Raw genomic sequence first — 19,359 nt, forward strand, 5'->3', positions numbered from 1 at the left:
GCATCCTGGGATCGAGTCCCACATTGGGCTCCTTGCTCCGCAGGGAGCCTGCTTCTCCCTCTGACTCTGCCTGCCTCTCTGTCTGCCTGTGCTTGCTCTCGCTCGCTCTCTCTCTGACAAATAAATAAATAAAATCTTTAAAAAAAAAATTAAAAAAAAATTAAAAAGGTCAGATTAGCAACCGATGGAGCACCCAGGAGCCCCTCAACATTTCTCTTTAAACTGGGTCTCCCCCATTAATATTTTTAGATGTTCAAATCTCTCATTATCAGAAGAAATGCCATTACTCAATCCTCAGCTTCCCTCTTTCTATCTCTTTATTTAAAGATTTTATTTATTTATTTGACACAGAGAGAGAAACAGCGAGAGAGGGAACAAGCAGGGGGAGTTGGGGAGGGAGAAGCACGCTTCCTGCTGAGCAGGGGGCCCACGATACAGGGTTCGATCCCAGGACCCTGGGACCATGACATGAGCCGAAGGCAGATGCTTAACGACTGAGCCACCCAGGCACCCCCTCTTTCTTTTTAAAAAGATTTTATTTTTAAGTACTCTCTACATGCAACATGCAGCTTGAACTTACAACCCCAAGATCAGTAGTTAATCTCTACCAACTGAGCTCTACTGACTGAAGCAGCCAGGAGCCCCGCTTTCTTTTCTTAAAAGGAGTGTTTTTAGTCAGTTTATCTGTGTTTCACTGTGTTTCACTTTCCATTCAATCCTCAGTCCTTTTCAGTCTGCCAAAGCCATCACACCACTGAGTATCTTTTCTGAAGGGCACCAATAATTATCTCCATGTTGCTGAATCCAACCAGCTTCCTTAGCTCTTGTCTTGATACTTGTAAGTACTCACTGTCAGCTGTCTACCCAGTTTCTATTTCTCCATTCTTCCTTTACAGCCAAACCCTATTTTTTTAAAAGATTTTTTTTATTTATTTGACAGACCGAGATCACAAGTAGGCAGAGAGGCAGGCAGAGAGAGAAAGGAGGAAGCAGGCTCCCTGCCGAGCAGAGAGCCCAATGTGGGGCTCAATCCCAGGACCCCAAGATCATGACCAGAGCCGAAGGCAGAGGCTTTAACCCACTGATCCACCCAGGCACCCCTCAAACCCATTTTTATTCAAATTTCTACACTTTTTCCTCATGTGTTACAAAGAAAGGTCATCTCAACTTCAAGGGTAGATAGCGTCTGAGCCAATCCGAGCACAGCTTTCCTCTGGTAACTGTTGTTGGTCCAAAGTATACACATGAACCTAAATTGGCTCAATCAGATTGGAAAGAAATACAATTGGGAAGGAAAAACTACCCCTCACCTTCTATTCTTTTTTTTTTTTTTTAAAGCTTTTATTTATTGGGGTGCCTGGGTGGCTCAGTCATTAAGTGTCTGCCTTTGGCTCAGGTCCTGATCTCAGGGTCCTGGGTTCAAGTCCCACATTGGGCTCCCTGCTTGGTGGGAAGCTGGCTTCTCCTTCTCCCATTCCCTCTTCTTGTGTTCCCTCTCTCGCTGTGTTCTTCTCTGACAGATAAATAAAATCTTTTCTTTAAAATCTTTTAAAGAAAAAAAAAAATAAAATCTTTTAAAGAAAAGATTTTATTTATCTGTCAGAGAGAGAGAGCACAAGCAAGGAGAGTGGCAAGCAGAGGGCAAAGCAGGCTCCTAGCTGAGCAGGGAGCCCAACTCGGGGCTCGATTCCAGGACCCCGAGGATCATCACCTGAGCGGAAGGCAGATGTCTAACCAACTGACCCACCAGGTATCCCCTCACCTTTTATTCTTACTCTTTCTTCTATGTAGATAACACATTTCTTTAATGTTTAATCTAGTTTTAGAGGGGATTTTCTGTTAATTTCAGCCTAAACCATCCTAACTGATATATTTAGCCCTACTGGCTGTTCCTTTCCTTCTTCTATAGTTTGCATGAAGCTAATGGTCCCCACCAGCCTTAGTTTTCCTTTGCGTGCTCTGACTACTATCTCACAGTCTGCTAAGTTGGGGAGACACTGGCTTTTTCAAACTATGGGATACTGCTGAGTACAATGATACATGTTAAAGATAACATTCCAAGCAGCTTTCCAGTAGTAAAAAAATTTAATAAAGCCAAGAGGAAAAAAAGGCTCATTAATAAATTTATTATGTTATATCAAGATAATTGCTGGTAAATACATCCCATGGTTTCTACTTTGTGTCTTTTTATTTTTTTATTTTTAAAATTTTCTTTATTTTGCATCTTTTTAAAATGAGAGACTACTGGAGATTAGCAGTGTATCCTGAAGGACAACCATCCTAACATCAAAGAAATGCTCTGCTGCAAATCTTGTTTCTGCTGTTCTGCGGCCAGTTACTTGGTATGAGGGGTCTGGAGGGCTGCAATATTTCCTGTAAGAACTTTCCTTCAGTAGCTGCAGGACTGAGCCACCTTGGGCTCCTCTGGGTCTTCCAGAAAAATCCAGAAGGTAATGGGCTTTGTGGGTTCAGCCTGGCCTGATTGCCCAGGACTCTCTTGGAGAAAGGCTGAAGCAATATCATCTGTTCCTGCACATAAAAAATGCCAGTCTATCAAGTATAATCAATGGATTGATCATGCCCAGGCTTACAAAGAACATGACACTATGTTCCTTTCTTATAGCTATTTGGTCAAAGGCATGAAATAGGTCTTATTTATTTTTATTTCTCCCATTACAAAGCATAGCACTCTGTAAGTAAAAAAACACTCAATAAATATTTGTTGATTTAATGAATTAAGAGAAAATGATACTGTATATGTCCTCTAGGGGTTTAATCTGCGCATAAGAATGAGTCATTTAGAGGGGGGAAATCAGGGGCTTAAGGCACTGGTTTTGGAGTCAGAAAAGACCCAATTCAAGCCCTCACAACATTAATCCCAGTTCTTTCATCTTAAAAATATAGGCTTATGGAGTGCCTGGGTGGTTCAGTGGGTTAAGCCTCTGCTTTCGGCTCCGGTCATGATCTCAGGGTCCTAGGATTGAGCCCTGCATCTGGCTCTCTGCTCAGCAGGGGGCCTGCTTCCACTTTTCTCTCTCTCTGCCTGCCTCTCTGCCTACTTGTGATCACTGTCTGTCAAACAAATAAATAAAATCTTTAAAAAAAAAAATAGAGGCTTAGAAGTGTGTGTGTTAGGGACAGAGGAAACATACATTCAATTTATGACTTATAGCAACCCTGGTAAGTACTCATTATTCCTTCTGCTTCTGTCCTTCCAACTTCAAAGGCAGGGACTATGCCTACTCTATTTTAGTATAGCCAGTACAAGTACAGAGTATACACTCAGTCCATATTTGCCCAGTAGCTGAATAAAAATTCAAGAGAATTTTACAAAATCAAGAACACGGTAAAAAAGCAAACTCTTTCGTAATATATGCTAACAATATAAACACTTCAAAATGCTCATTTTTCTTCTCCTTTTGGAGATTTTCTACATCTTTACTAAAGCAAATCCTCCTGTATCTACTACTGCTTAGCCTTTATAACACCAAAACTATAGAAATGCAGAGTATCTCCATAAAGTTCTTTGATTTAAAAATTGTAAAGTTTGGGTAACTGGTATGATGAAATTAGCCTTTAGAAAAATATTTATTAAAGTTCAAACAAATATATACATATATGTATCTTCATAATTTGAATTCCTATAAAAATGGAAAATGGTTTTAAATATATCAAAGAATTAACTGTATTTTCTGCTTAGTGATCTTGAGGTTCATATTTGCTAAAAGGAAAAAGTCCTGTGTTCTGGAAGGATCATATACCAATTCTACTGTAATCTAACAAGGGTTTAAAACTAAATGAACATTATACAGATGCCTGGGTGGCTCAGTGGGTTAACGTCTGCCATTGGCTCAGGTCATGATCGCAGGGTCCTGGGGTTGAGTTCTGCATTGGGCTCCTTGCTCAGCAGGGAGCCTGCATTTGCCTCTCTCCCTCACTCTCTCTCTGACAAGTAAATAAACAAAATCCTTTTTCAAAAAAGATTTTATTTATTTACTTGACAGAGAGAGATCACAAGTAGGCAGAGAGGCAGGCAGAGAGAGAGAGGAGGAAGCAGGCTCCCTGCTGAGCAGAGAGCCCGTGGGGCTCGATTCCAGGACCCTGGGATCATGACCTGAGCTAAAGGCAGAGGCTTTAACCCACTGAGCCACCCAGGTGCCCCATAAATCTTTAAAGATAAATAAATAAAGCTAAATGAACATTATGAAGTTCATGTGCTGCGCTCACTAGCAAAATCTTAAAGGTAGTTACCGAAATTTTTCTAAATGAGTATACTATACAAAGAAATAAATAAATGTGTAAACCATAACCAATACACATAAGAGACAAAGAAACAGAGCTTAAATTTATGATTTCTTCTTATCAACGTTCTGATGTTCTTTAGGCCACAGATACCTGAATAGGTAGTACAATGTGCCATAATTATAGTTTTAAATAAACCTTTCTGAATCTCCCAACAATAACACCAAGTGATAACATGCATCTGCAGGACATGCTTATGTATGTACGTTTGTATATGCAAATGAGGATGTGCACATTAAGCACACACATATTAAGACAAAGATCAGGTGTATGACACACATACACACACAAATGCATTTTAAAAAAATTCTGGCTCTCATCAAAACAGTTTACTTTCAATCACTTTAGTACATGTGGCACAGTTCTAAATACAGAGTAAGTGATTAGTAAGTATATCAGTTGACCTGAATTGTGGAAATGAAAGTATTACCAAGGTAATATTAAAAGGCAGCTGTAAGTGGGAATAAAAAGGTTAAAAATTACCAAAAAATAAAGTATAAGGACCCAACCAATCCTCCCCTCAAGCCATCTGTATTTAAACAACCGTGAGCCAGGGACTGGACAGATTGTTGTTTCCAGCCAGAAGTTTAGCTGCCAGACACCAGAGCAACAAGAGGAAAGTGAAAAATGTTAAAAATCTAAAATGCATCCTTTGTTTTGGGAAACACATCTCTCTGGATTTTTTTTTTTTTTTTAAGATTTCATCTATTTATTTGAGTGAGAGAGAGAGCATGAGCAAGGGGGATGGGCAGAGGGAGAAGTAGCCTCTCTGCTGAGCAGGGAGCCTGATGCAGGGCTCAATCCCAGGACCTTGGGATCATGACTTGGGCTGAACACAGACGCTTAACCATCTGAGCCATCCAGGTGCCCTTCTCTCTGGATTCTTAAAGATGATATGGTGATCTCAGATGCCAGTAAAGGGCCTAATGAATGTTCTTGGGCTCCCCAACGGAACAGAGAGGACTATAGACCTTCACATTGAGGACACAACTCAGAAAGCATATTCTGTGCCCAAGACTAAAACCAGAGCCCTGAGGCCATTAATGTGGTCACCAACCACTCTATAGTGAAAATGGGTGGGAAACACACAGATGAAAAAGTGTGGATATGGTGGCTTTAGTTGAAATCCAAGGTGGGGTCTTACTAGTCACTGGTGTCACTACTTGAATCATCACTGTGGTTGTAAGGAAAATATCAACCAATTACTAATGAGTTGAAGAATTATGTCATTTTGACAACATTTAAAAAATTCTCCCTCTGCCAGTGTTAGAAGATGACCCATGGAAATGTTACCTATGCAGTTCTAAAGCCATGGAGATCTCTCACTTTCCAAAAGCAATGGAAAGAAAGAGAAATTACAAGACATTCTTCCCTTTAAACATTTTCTCTTTTTATAAAATTCTATAAAACTGTTCATAAAATAAAATACATAGAAAACAGGAGCAAAATTAAGTAAACTGTATTGGAACCAAGATAATCAAATTAGTGTTACATGGATGGTTCCGTCGATTAAGCATTTGCCTTTGGCTCAGGTCATAATCCCGGGGTCCCAGGATAGAGCCCCGCAACAGGCTCCCAGCTCAGTGGAGAGTCTGCTTCTCCCTCTGACCCTCCCCCCTTTCACGTTCTCTCTCTCTCTCTCAAATAAATAAAATATTTTTAAAAAGATCAAATTAATTCAAACCATATTAGAAACTCTATATATTCATTTTGAATATTCTTTGTTCTTGTTAAAATGGAAAACAATCTGGAAATACCTACACATGTACATACATATATATACATAAAGGAAGCCATAAGGACTAGCCACAAGAGGGCGCTTCAACAATGAAAAGACACCACCAGGCTTCTCTCCTTTGGATGCTTATTTCAAAATTTGAAGACAAACTCCTACTCAAAATTCCTTATTTTTCTATAGCCATAAGCCTTGTCATAGGCCCATATTTTAAGGGTGTCTATCCATATCTTAGACTAAATCTTCTGAACAGAAGGTTAGTGCATCTAGTACTTAGTAAATCAGTCCTTACGCTATCATATACAGATTAAAACAATGAACACCAAAACTGTCACGTTGTATAAAGGGTGTTATAAAGGAGCCATATATAAGGTTTAGGGAAACTTTACTACTGAAACAGAAGAACCAGGTTTCTTCCATCAAGATCATTTTATGCTGCCATATTTTAGAATATTTTTGAGTCTGGCCCATACAATAATGGTTTTTACTTTATTATTTTTTTTAAGATTTTGTTTTAAAGATTTTATTTGTTCATTTGACAGAGAGACAGAGAACATAAGGCAAGGGGAGTGGCAGACAGAGGGAGAGGGAGAAGCAAACTCCCTGCTGAACAGGGTCCTGATGCGGGACATGATCCCAGAACCCTGGGATCATGACCTGAGTGGAAGGCAGATGCTCAACCTAGGTGCCCCTTTTATTTATTTATTTATTTATTTATTATTTTTTTTAAAAAGATTTTATTTATTCCTTTGACAGAGAGAGATCACAAGCAGGCAGAGAGGCAGGCAGAGAGAGAGAGGAGGAAGCAGGCTCCCTGCCGAGCAGAGAGCCCGATGCGGGACTCGATCCCAGGACCCTGAGATCATGACCTGAGCCGAAGGCAGAGGCCCAACCCACTGAGCCACCCAGGCGCCCCCTAGGTGCCCCTTTTAATTAAGATTTATTTATTCGAGAGAGAGAGAGAGAGAGAGAGCACGAGTTGGAGGGGCAGAGGGAGAAGGAAAGGGAGAATCCCAAGCAGGCTCCACACCCAGTGCAGAGCCCAACGTGGGGCTCAATCTCTGGACCCTGAGATCATGACCTGAGCTGAAATTAAGAGTTGGACACTCAACCAACTGAGCCTCCCAGACATCCCTGGTTTTTATTTTTTATTTTATTTTATTTATTTATTTGACAGAGATCACAAGTAGAGGCAGGCAAAGAGAGACTGAGCAGAGAGCCCAATGTGGGGCTCGATCCCAGGACCCTGGGATTATGATCTGAGCTAAAGGCAGAGGCTTTAACCCACTGAGCCACCTAGGTACCCCCCTGGTTTTTACTTTAAACAAAGTATAACATTTCCATGTAATTACTATTTGAAATGGTGTGTCAGGATCTATACCTAGAGAGACTTCCTTAAGTAGCTCAGCAGCAGCATGGCAACCCTGAACAAGTATCCTGGTCCAGGTCGACAGATCCCGATGTGTCTCCACCCTGAAGAGATGCATCTCAATGCCCTGCCGAGAGCCTGTTCTGGTAGCAAACGTGAGGTCAGATCCAAGTGAGGGTGATCGACATCCGGAGCCAGAATGAACCAACCTAGGACCACAAAGAGGGCAAAGATCAAAAGTAATTAATACAGTGGTATAAGAAAATGTCAGCAATTTATGCTGATAAATAAGCAGAAAGTTATAAAAGCCACCTGCAGTTCTGGAAAAGTATATTTCAAAACAATATTATAGCCTTTGAAGTATATACCATTCTGTTTTCCCATAAAATGACCCCTCAAGTCATAGGCAGAACACTGGGCTGGATGAGCTAAGGCCCAATATTGCATTCCTTTTTATGCTCTGAAAAGGCTGCACAGGTCAAAGAAAGGTTCAGTTTTGACTAGGACGTGTTAAGCCCCCACATACAAACAGCCTCCCCTCTTATCAACATCGCTCACTAGATGGTACTTTTTTTTTCCTACCAATAATGAACCTACACTGACATATCATAATCACCCAAAGTCCATAGTTTACTTTAGGGGTCATTCTTGGTGTTGTGAATTCTATAGATATGGACAAATGTGTAACAACATATGTCCGTCATTATAATATACACAGTATATTCAGTGCCCTAAAAGTTCTCTTTGCTCTGCTTATTCATCCCCTCCCCCTCCTCCTGTCAGCCATTTATCTGTATACCTTTTACTTCCTTTTCTTAACTTACTGCATTAGCAAGAATTGCTTGTATGATGTTAAAAAGGAATGGAAAGTGGGGACAGGACATCCTTGCCTTGTTCCTGACTGTAATGGGAAAACTTTGTGTTTTTCATTATTAAGCATATTAGCTAGAGATTTTTGTAGACAGTTTTTATCAAGTTGAGAATATTACCTTCTATTCCTAGTTTACTTTTCTTTTTTAAAAATCAGAAACCGGTATTGGATTTTGTCAAATGACTTTCCTGCATCTCTTGATAGATTCATATGATTTTTCTTGTTTAGCTTCTTCTTCTTCTTTTTTTTTTTTTAAGATTCTATTTATTTGACGGACAGAGATCACAAGTAGGCAGAGAGGCAGGCGGGGGTAGGTGGGGGAAGGTGGGGGAAGTAGGCTCCCTGCTGAGCAGAGAGCCCAAAATGGGACTCAATCCCAAGACCCTGGGATCAGTGTCTGAGCTGAATGCAGAGGCTTTAACCCACTGAGCCACCCAGGCGCCCCTCTTGTTTAGCTTCTTGATGGGATGGATGACATTAATTGATTTTAGAATACTGAACCAGCCTTACATATCTGGGATAAATCCCACTCAGTCATGATATATAATTCTTTTTATACTTTTTTGGATTTGATTTGCTAATACTTGTTGAGGACTTTTGCATTTATATTCATGAGAGATATTGGTCTACATTTTCTTATAAGGTCTTTGTCTGGTGTTGGTATTAGGGTAATGCTAGCCTCACAGAATGAGAAAGTATTCCCACTGCTTCTGTCCTCTGAAAGAGACTATAGGGAATTTCTTCCTTAAATGTTTGGTAGAATTCACCAATGAACCAATCAGGCCTGGTGTTTTCTTTTGGAAGACCTTACACTTTCCACAAAAATTAATTCAAAAGGGATCTTAGACCTAAATGTAAAATGTAAAAGTATAAACTTGAAGAAGATATTTTAAGAGAAAACCTAGGTAATCTTTGGGACGCCTGGGTGGCTCAGTTGGTTAAGCAGCTGCCTTCGGCTCAGGTCATGATCCCAGCATCCTGGGATCAAGTCCCACATCGGGCTCCTTGCTCAGCAGGGAGCCTGCTTCTCCCTCTGCCTCTGCCTGCCATTCTGTCTGCCTGTGCTCGCTCTCTCTCCCTCTCTCTCTCTGATAAATAAATAAAATCTTTAAAAAAAAAAAAAAGAGAAAACCTAGGTAATCTAAAAAGATACAACACAAAAAGTGTGATCCATGAAAAAAAATTGGTAAGTTTTAAGTTAAAAACTTCTGCTTTTTTTTTTTTTTAAAGATTTTGTTTATTTATTTGACAAAGAGAGAGACCACAAGTAGGCAGAGAGGCAGGCAGAGAGAGAGAAGAGGAAGCAGGCTCCCCGCTGAGCAGAGAGCCCATGATGCGGGGCCCGATCCCAGGACCCTGAGATCACGACCCGTGCCGAAGGCAGAGGCTTTAACCCACTGAGCCACCCAGGCGCCCCAAACTTCTGCTTTTTGAAAGACACTGTTAAAAGAATGAAAAGACAAGCCACGGAGTAGGAGAAAATATATGAAAAGCACATATCTGATAAAGGACTAATATCTAAAATATACAAAGAACTCTTAAAACTCAACAATAAAGAAACAAAAACCCAGTTAAAAAATGGGGAAAAGAGGGACGCCTGGGTGGCTCAGTTGGTTAAGCAGCTGCCTTCGGCTCAGGTCATGATCCCAGTGTCCTGGGATCGAGTCCCGCATCGGGCTCCTTGCTCGGCAGGGAGCCTGCTTCTCCCTCTGCCTCTGCCTGCCTATCTGTCTGCCTGTGCTCGCTCTCTCTCCCTCTCTCTCTGAAAAATAAATAAATAAAATCTTTAAAAAAAAAAAAAAAAGAGTCTCTTAAAAAAAAAAATGGGGAAAAGACTCATTTCTTAGTATATAGCCAAAAAAACTGAAATTAGGTTATTGAGATATTTTACATCTATGTTCATTGCAGCATTATCCACAATAGCCAAGAGGTGAAAGCAACTTAAACGTCCACTGACAGAATGAATAACTGAAGAAAAAGTGGTATATACATACAACAAATTATTACTCAGTCTTAAAAAGAAGGAAATTGGGGCACCTGGGTGGCTCAGTGGGTTAAAGCCTCTGCCTTTGGCTCCGGTCATGATCTCAGGGTCCTGGAATCGAGCCCCATATTTGGCTCTCTGCTCAGTGGGGAGCCTGCTTCCCCCTCTGTCTCTGCCTGCCTCTCTTCCTACTTGTGATCTCTCTCTGTCAAATAAATAAATAAAATCTTAAAAAAAAAAAAAGGAAATCCTGTCATACACACCAACACACATGAACCTTTTAGACATTATACTAAGGGAAATAAACCAGTCACAAAAAGACAAATACTGCCTGACTCTACTAATATTAGGTACCTATAGACCAACTCTTAGAAACAGAAAGTAGAATGGAGAGTTGAAGGCAGTAAGTCAGAACAGCAACTATGAACCTCAGGGTTTCAATGAAATGCTTACATGAATACTTCATCTAACTTTTGGTTGACTGGAGAAGGGACCATTATTTCTGATAAATGTTGTACTGGGGATTTTGCAAGTCCAGTCTGTTCTAAAAGTTTTTATTTTTAGCCTGTACAAATTATGATAAGAATGAGACATAACTGGGTGTCTGTCAGTAGACATGCAACTCAACCTCAGGGATGTGAGTTCAAGCCCCGTGTTGGGTGGAAAGATTACTTAAAAACTAAAACCTTTTTTTTTTTTTTTTAAGATTTTATTTATTTATTTGACAGAGAGTGAGCAAGAAAGAGAGCACAAGCAGGGAGAGTTGCAAGCAGATGGAAAGGAAGAAGCAGGCTTTCTACTGAGCAAGGAGCCCAATGTGAGTAGTTCAGTTGGCTAAGTGTCTGACACTTGATTTCAGCTCAGGTCATGATCTCAGGGTGATGAGATGGGGCCCCACTTTGGGCTCCATGCTGGGCATGAAGCCTGCTTAAGATTCTCTCTCTCCCTATGCCCCTCCCCACTCAAAAAAAAAATCAATGTATTGATTGTATATAGTAGGAGCGAACAATCTATAAAGGAAATTAAGAAAAAAAATCCATTCATAATAGATCAAAATGAAAAATACTTGGGAATAAATTTAGCAAAAGAAGTATAAAACTTATACTCATAAAACTCTAAAACATTCCTGAAAGAATTTAGAGCCCTAAGTAAGTAGATATCTTTGATCATGGACCAGAAGACTATATTTTTAAGATGGCAATATTCCCTAAATTGATCTACAGATTCAAGGCAATCTCTATGAAATTTCATCTTTTTTTATTTTCCAGAAATCAACAAGCTAATCCTAACATCCATATAAAAATTCAAAACTTGCAATCACCAAAATAATTTTGAAAAAGAACAAAATTGGAGGATTCACTCTTCTGATTTCAAAACTTACCACCAAGGTATTAAATTGACAGTCCAGAAAAAAAACCAACAACACCCTAGTTATGATCAACTGATTTTTGTCAAAAGACTTCAATGGAAAAAGAACAGTCTATTTAACAAATGGTACTGTGATAACTGAATATTCCCAAGCAAAAGAATGATGTGATGTTTGACCACTATTTCACACAACAGAAAAACTGACCCTATATGGATAAAAGAATGAGTCTGAGAGCTAAAGCTACAAAACTTTTAGAAAAGCTCACAGAAGTAAATTTTTGTGACTTTGGATTAGGGAAAGCCTTCTTAGATGTGACACAAAAATGCAAGAGGAGACTGATAAATTGGACTTCATCAAAATTAGAAACTTTTGTGCTTCCAATGACACTGTCAAGAAAGTGAAAAGACAACTCACAGAAAAGGAACTATATTTGCGAATCATATATTTGATAAGGTATTTGCCTACAGAATATATAAAGAACTCTTACAACTCAATAATTAAAAGGCGACCCAATTAGAGAATCAAGGATTTAAATAGATACTGCTCCAAAGAAGTATACAAATGGCCAATAAGTACATGAAAAGATGCTCAACATCATTAGCTGTTAGGGAAATACAACTTAAAACCATGAGGGTATGGAGAAAATGGAAAACTCAAACCCTGCTGGTAAGAATTTCAAATGATGTCGTACCTATACTAAACAGCCTGGTACTTTCTCAAAAAAGGTTAAATATAGAGCTCCATATGACCCAGCAATTCTGTTCCTAGCTATATATGCCCCCAAACCAACATATGTTCACATAAAAACTTGTATATGAATATTATAGCAGCATTATTCATAAGACTCAAAAAATGTAAATAGGCCAAATGGCCATCAACTGATAAATGTGGTCTATCCATACAATGGAACATTATTCAGCCATAAAAAGAAATGAAGCTATGACACATGCTACAACATGGATCAACCTTGAAGACAGTATGCTATGGGAAAGAAATCAGACATAAAGGCTATATATGATTCCATTTATATGAAATGTCCAGCATAGGCAAATCTACAGAGACAGAATTAGATTCCCAGTGAGGGCAGGCGGTGGGGAAAATGAGAAGTGACTGTCTGTCAATGGGTAAGAACTTCCTTTTATGGTGATAAAACTGTCCTAATATTGATTATGGTGATGGTCACACAACTCTGTGGACATAATAAAAACTATTAAATACCACACTTTGAATGGGTGAATTGTATGTATATGGGTTATTTCAGTAAAGCTGCTAAAAAAGTAACAGTGAAGGCGTGTCTACGTGGTTAGTTGAGCTTCAGACTCAACTCTTGATTTTGGCTCAGGTTATGAACTCAGGGTTGTGGGATTGAGCCCTGCACTGGGCTCCACACTCAACCAGGAGTCTGCTTGTCTCTTTCTCCCTCTGCCCCCCACCCATGACTCTCTCTCTTGTTCTTCAAAATTAATAAGTAAGGGGTGCCTGGGTGGCTCAGGCAGTTGGGCATCTGGCTTCGGCTCAGGTCCTGATCCTAAGGTCCTGGGATTGAGCCCCACATCGGGGGGGTCCCTGCTCAGTGGGAAGCCTGCTTTTCCTTCTCCCCGTCTCCCTGCTCTCTCTCTGTCAAATAAATAAATAAAATCTTAAGAAAGTAAAATAAAATAAAATAAAATAAATCAATATTAAAAAAAGAATACAGGAGATAGAAATCATCTATTATTAAGCCAGATACATAGAGATTAGCAAAAAATGCAAAACAGGGGTGCCTGGGTGGCTCAGTGGGTCCTGGGATCAAGCCCCACATTGGGTTCTCTGCTCAGTGGGGAGCCTGCTTTCCCCTCCCCTCTCTCCACCTGCCTCTCTGCCTACTTGTGACCTCTGTCAAATAAGTAAATAAAATCTTTAAAAAAGTGCAAAACAATGCCACTCTTCACATTAATTTTTTTGTTTTAGAAAATATTATTTTAATAAAAATAAGTTATTCATATTGAAACATATAGGTTTTTTACTTTTATTTATTTTACTTTTATTTATTTTTATTTATTTGACAGACAGAGATCACAAGTAGAGAGAGAGACAGGCAGAGAGAGAGGAGGAAGCAGGCTCCCTGCCAAGCAGAGTGCCCAATGCGGGGCTCAATTCCAGGACTCCGGGATCATGACCTGAGCCGAAGGCAGAGGCTTAACCCACTGAGACACCCAGGTGCCCCTTTACTTTTATTTTTAAATTATTTTTTAAAATTTCTCCCTTTTAACTTCTAATTATAGTAAATATCAATCAGCATAACCCATAAAAGCAAAAGCATTTTTGTGTTTTCATTAGTTTTTAGGAGTACATAAAGGTCCTCAGACCAGAAAGTTGGCAGACGACTCGTTTAGTGTTTTTCAAATGGCTATACATCTGAACCATCTGGGTAAGTTTTTATTAATAAGAATAAGAATGCCTAGACCAGTTAAGTCTGAATTCTTGAGGATTTGAGCCAGACATAAGTAATTTTTTAAAGTTATGCACCAGGTAGGAGCGCCTGTGTGGCTCAGTGGGTTAAGCCTCTGCCTTCCGCTCGGGTCATGATCTCAGGGTCCTGGGATGGAGCCCCGCATCGGGCTCTCTGCTCAGCGGGGAGCCTGCTTCCTCCTCTCTCTCTCTGCCTGCCTCTCTGCCTGCTTGTGATCTCTCTCTGTCAAATAAATAAATAAAATCTTTAAAAATAAAAAAAAATTGGGACGCCTGGGTGGCTCAATTGGTTAAGCAGCTGCCTTCGGCTCAGGTCATGATCCCAGCGTCCTGGGATCGAGTCCCACATCGGGCTCCTTGCTCGGCGGGGAGCCTGCTTCTCCCTCTGCCTCTGCCTGCCTCTCTGTCTGCCTGTGCTCGCTCTCTCTCCCTCTCTCTCTGACAAACAAATAAATAAAATCTTTAAAAAAATAAAATAAAATAAAATTTAAAAAATTAAAAAAAATTAAAAAAAAGTTATGCACCAGGTAATTCTAGTGTATATCCAGGGTTGAGAACTAATGTGATTAACTTGGCTAAACCAGTAGATGATAGATGATAGATGGTAGATGACAGATGAGAAGAAATACCTTTTTCTTGAAAGACACACTGTTGCCTTTTATCTGAACCCACAGTGGCTTTCTGACAGCTGGAAGAAATGTAAAGGAGCATCCATTTGCTCTTAGAAGTCCTTTTTCTCCGGACGCCTGGATGGCTCAGTCAGTTAAGCGTCTGCCTGTGGCTCAGGTTATGATCCCAGGGTTCTGGGATGGAGTTCCCACATCCATCTCCTTGCTTAGTAGGGAGCCTGCTTCTCCCTTTGCCTGCAGCTCCCCCTGCTTGTACGCTCTCTCTCTCTCTGATAAATAAATAAAACCTTAAAAAAAAAAGTCCTTTAGTTTAAATTATCATTACAGGAGTAAAGGATAGAACCAGCAAACTTTTAGAAAAATATTATAGGCACATGGCCTACAATGAAGCTAAGAACAGGCCATTTTATTTATTGCTCTTTGAGGTGCTATCCTCATCCAAGTTTTCAAAAGTTCTATAAGAAAAACATTGTCTGACAGTGATTTTTTTTTAAAAAAGATTTTACTTATTTGAGAGAGAAAGAGTGAGAGTGACTATAAGCCAGGGTGGAGGGTTGGAGGGGGACGGGGGAGAGGCAGAGGGAGAAGCAAACTCCCTTCTGAGCAGGGAGCCCCACATAGGGCTCGAACCAAGGACCCTGGGATCATGACCTGAGCTGAAGGCAGACACTTAATGGTCTGAGCCACCCAGGTGTCCAACAGTGCGCTGTTTTTTAAACTGCTGCTTTGGGTGTCTGGGTGGCCCAGTCCATTAAGCCTCTGCCTTCAGCTCGGGTCATGATCCCAGGGTCCTGGTATGGAGTCCCACATTGGTGTTCCTGCTTGGCAGGGAGTCTGCTTCTCCCTCTACCCATCTCCCACCCCACTCTTGATCTTTCTCTAATAAGTAAAAGAACGCTTTGGGACGCCTGGGTGGCTCAGTTGGTTGGACGACTGCCTTCGGCTCAGGGCGTGATCCTGGAGTCCCGGGATCGAGTCCCGCATCAGGCTCCCAGCTCCATGGGGAGTCTGCTTCGCTCTCTGACCTTCTCCTCGCTCGTGCTCTCTCTCACTGTCTCTCTCTCTCAAATAAATAAATAAAATCTTTAAAAAAAAAAAAAAGAACGCTTTAAAACCAATAAAATAAGCAAACTGCTGCTTCTATACTGGATCTCCTTGGGTGGTTTCTTGTGCTGTCTCTTTAAAACGTGGGGACTTAGCTTCCTAAGGCTCTTGGGCCCTCCCAGAGCTGAGCCCACTGATTTTTAAAATTTCAGGCTTTAAGTAGTTCCCCCCACCCCACCATTGTAACAACTCAGGAAATTCAGCCCCTCTCCCTTTCAAAGTGAAATGTCCCTGTACGGGCTTTCTGATGTGATGGTCTGTTTCTTGCCCGGTGGCTGTGCTGGTGGCTCCCTTCCTACTGTAGATAGTGGTACAACGAAAGGCATTAAAAAATTAATGTGAAGAACGGCAGTGTTTTGCATTTTTGGCTAATCTCTATATATCTAGCTTAATAATATCTAGCTTTCCCAACCAGGCCTCTGCCCTTCCTACCCCCTTTCAATGCAACGTCTTCTCTGCCTTTAGCTGTGGTGTTTGTTCTACCAGGCTTTGGGTCATTTTCTGGATTATTTATGCTGATGTATTATCCAGCTGTATGTTTCTGTGGGATGAGGTGAGTTTAGGGTCCTCCTACTCTTCCCAGCCTTTCTCCACAAGTTGTTTTTTCAAGTGAAAAATGGTGGTCCATGAAAAATTACAGCTAGTTCAACTAACAAGTCAATCACACACATGGTTTTCTTTGAAACAATCATCATACTTCAGTACGCAGCTGAAGTGCTTGTGAGTACTTCCCCCTTCAACTTACAGAATATTAAGAAGATGAATACTCAAGGGTTAAGATTAAATAAAACTAAATTTTTACTGTTCTAACAAAGACATTTTGGGGTTAAACTGGCCACCAACATCTCCTTGGCCCCCAACATCTGGCAAGTCAATACAGTTTGGTATGGAATCAACTACCTTGATTCACGCTAAAGCACCAGCCATTTTACCAACCCTCAGTACCAATGTCAACAGGGAAAAAAAGCAAACAGCATCTTAGTATTACTAGGAAAATAGTTTCAAACTCAAAGACCCCCTGAAAAGGGGATCCTCAGAGGTTCATGAAAGTATGCTTTGAGAAGTGCCTCACTGAGCAGATGCCCATAGAACCAACATGCCAATTAAACATGAGTTATCTCAGCAAAAGTTAAGTTTCAGAATTATTCCACATATGATCCAAGTAGGACAGAGCATGGGCAAAGTGACAGGGTGGAGCCTACCATTTCAGTTTGATTGCTAATCCCATGTCAGACATTAAAAAAATATAAAGTCTGGGAGAATTTTTCCTACAGGTTTTGATTATGAAATATTTGGCAGAGGAAATCTAATTCAAACCAGCTGCTAGACTCTGGCTGGGCCGCAGTCGGTTAGAACACGCTGCCAAAAGGACCCCTTTAGTGGGGAGGCCAGATGAGCTCATGCAAAGGCGTTTTAGCTGCTTTTGCCCCCTAAATCCTGTAAGCACAACACCACTCAATTTTCCATATTGTAAAGAAGCCACACTGTCTTTGGATCTTTTTCTTCTCTAGTCAAAGAAAGTTTATAGGAAAAGACTACAAAATGCACATCCTACAAAATCCACAGCACCTTTAAAACCAAGGTGTTTTTCTACCTGTATCATGTATCTGGGCTTAATCATAAGAAATATGTAAAATAAAAAATTAAAAAAAATCTTCATTTATCATATTTTACTCAAATTCATCACCAGTGTGAAAATACCCACTATTAATTGTACACACACATATATCTTGGTTTCTAAGAATCTGTAAATGTGCAAGCCAATAAATGATATTAATTTATATTACTCTAACAACATTCTTTGATTTTCAAACTACAATTAACTCTCATTTTATTAGGGACTATCTACTTTTGTGGGTAATCAACATTCTTGGTTTCTTTTCCTTTTCTATGTGTTTATACTATCTTCTTTTTTTTCTTTGCCTCATCTATTCATAAGAACATGTTCCAAAGTATTAGGAGTAGAATTAATGAAAGTGAATATTCAGCCCTTTTTCATTACTCATAAATCTCAAACCCTCTTTTTCTCCCACACCAAAAAGACATAAAAACACCACTTTCTGGCCTTGCTGCTCTCTGTGGGATACCTCTTGGTCCGGTTCCATCCTTTGGTTTTTCTCTGTGGCCAAACTCTTCCCGCTATGGGAGGCAAAGGATGATTAAGGTCCACTTATTTCTATCTTGCAGTGAGTTCAACCAATTCCACCTCGCTGACAAAGCCACATGGAAAAAATAGACCTCTCATCTGCTTGTCATCTTTGCTCCTAATCTACTGGTATTTCCTGAACAAGGAGTAAAGAATCCTTGTTGCAAAGTGAATTAAACTTATTTACCTTTTTAAAGATTTTATTTATTTATATGAGACAGAGAACAAGCACAAGAGGCAGAGGGAGAGGGAGAAGCAGGCTTCCCGCTAAGTAGAGAGCCCGATGAGGGGCTCGATCCCAGGACCCCAGGATCATGTCCCAAGCTGAAGGCAGATGTTTATCTGAATGAGCCACCCAGGCATCCCTGAATTAAACTTATTAAGAAACAACATGTTCAGAGGTTACTGGGTGGCTCAGTTGGTTAAGCAACTGCCTTTGGCTCAGGTCATGATCCTAGGGTCCTGGGATCAAGTCCCCTAACATTGGGAATCCCTGCTCAGCAGGGTGCCTTGCTTCTCCTTTTCCCTCTGCCACTTCCTCTGCTTATGCTCTTGATCTCTTGTCAAATAAATAAATAAAATCTTAAAAAAAAAAAAAAAGAGAGAAACAACATGTTCAGAGAGCTATAAGCTCCACCCATTTAATTTATGGCCAAGTTCAATTTGCAGGTCTAGGTTGATCCAAATAATACATCTGAATTCCTCACATTTAACATGAAACATTCACTATTTATAAAAACTATTGGATAGAGCTAAGCTCCTCTTTTAACAAAGGCCAAATCAACCCAATTACACTTTTTACACAGAATTCCTTTTTGACAGATTGTCAATTAATAATAAATAATAATTATAATTAAAGCAGCTAACACTTACTTATGCACATACAATGTGTTAGGTACCACTGTGGCATTTTATAAATATTAACTCATCCTCGGGACGCCTGGGTGGCGCAGTTGGTTAAACGACTGCCTCCGGCTCAGGGCGTGATCCTGGAGTCCCGGGATCGAGTCCCACATCAGGCTCCCAGCTCCATGGGGAGTCTGCTTCGCTCTCTGACCTTCTCCTCGCTCATTCTCTCTCTCACTGTCTCTCTCTCTCAAATAAATAAAATAAAATCTTAAAAAAAAAAATTTAAATATTAACTCATCCAATATTCATACCACCCTATACCATTAGCATTCACTGAACAAACTGAAATTCTACAGCAGAGAAATGTTAAGAAACATGCTGCTGATTACCGACTCTAAGTGCCAAAATAGAGACTCAAATGCAGTTTATTAAGGATTGGTCTTAATTTCTTCCATTACATCTTTGGGGTTTTTGGGGAGATGGGTTGTTTTAATTATAATAGCCTTATTATTTTTTAAAGATTTTTTTTTAAATTTAACACAGAGAGAGA

At 40.2% G+C, this 19,359-nt stretch overlaps 1 protein-coding gene across 1 annotated transcript in view; it reads right to left on the bottom strand.

The window, feature by feature from the left end:
• SNTB2 (syntrophin beta 2) overlaps window positions 1–19,359 on the bottom strand; it is a 113,799-nt gene that overhangs the window by 11,494 nt on the left and 82,946 nt on the right. The window contains exon 5 of the mRNA XM_044255847.1: window positions 7,419–7,615. Coding sequence (XP_044111782.1) covers window positions 7,419–7,615 — 197 coding nt within the window. The remainder of the gene's footprint in view (window positions 1–7,418; window positions 7,616–19,359) is intronic.

The sequence above is a fragment of the Neovison vison genome, chromosome 7, assembly GCF_020171115.1.
Source record: "Neovison vison isolate M4711 chromosome 7, ASM_NN_V1, whole genome shotgun sequence".
In the NCBI taxonomy this organism is placed as follows: Eukaryota; Metazoa; Chordata; class Mammalia; order Carnivora; family Mustelidae; genus Neogale; species Neogale vison.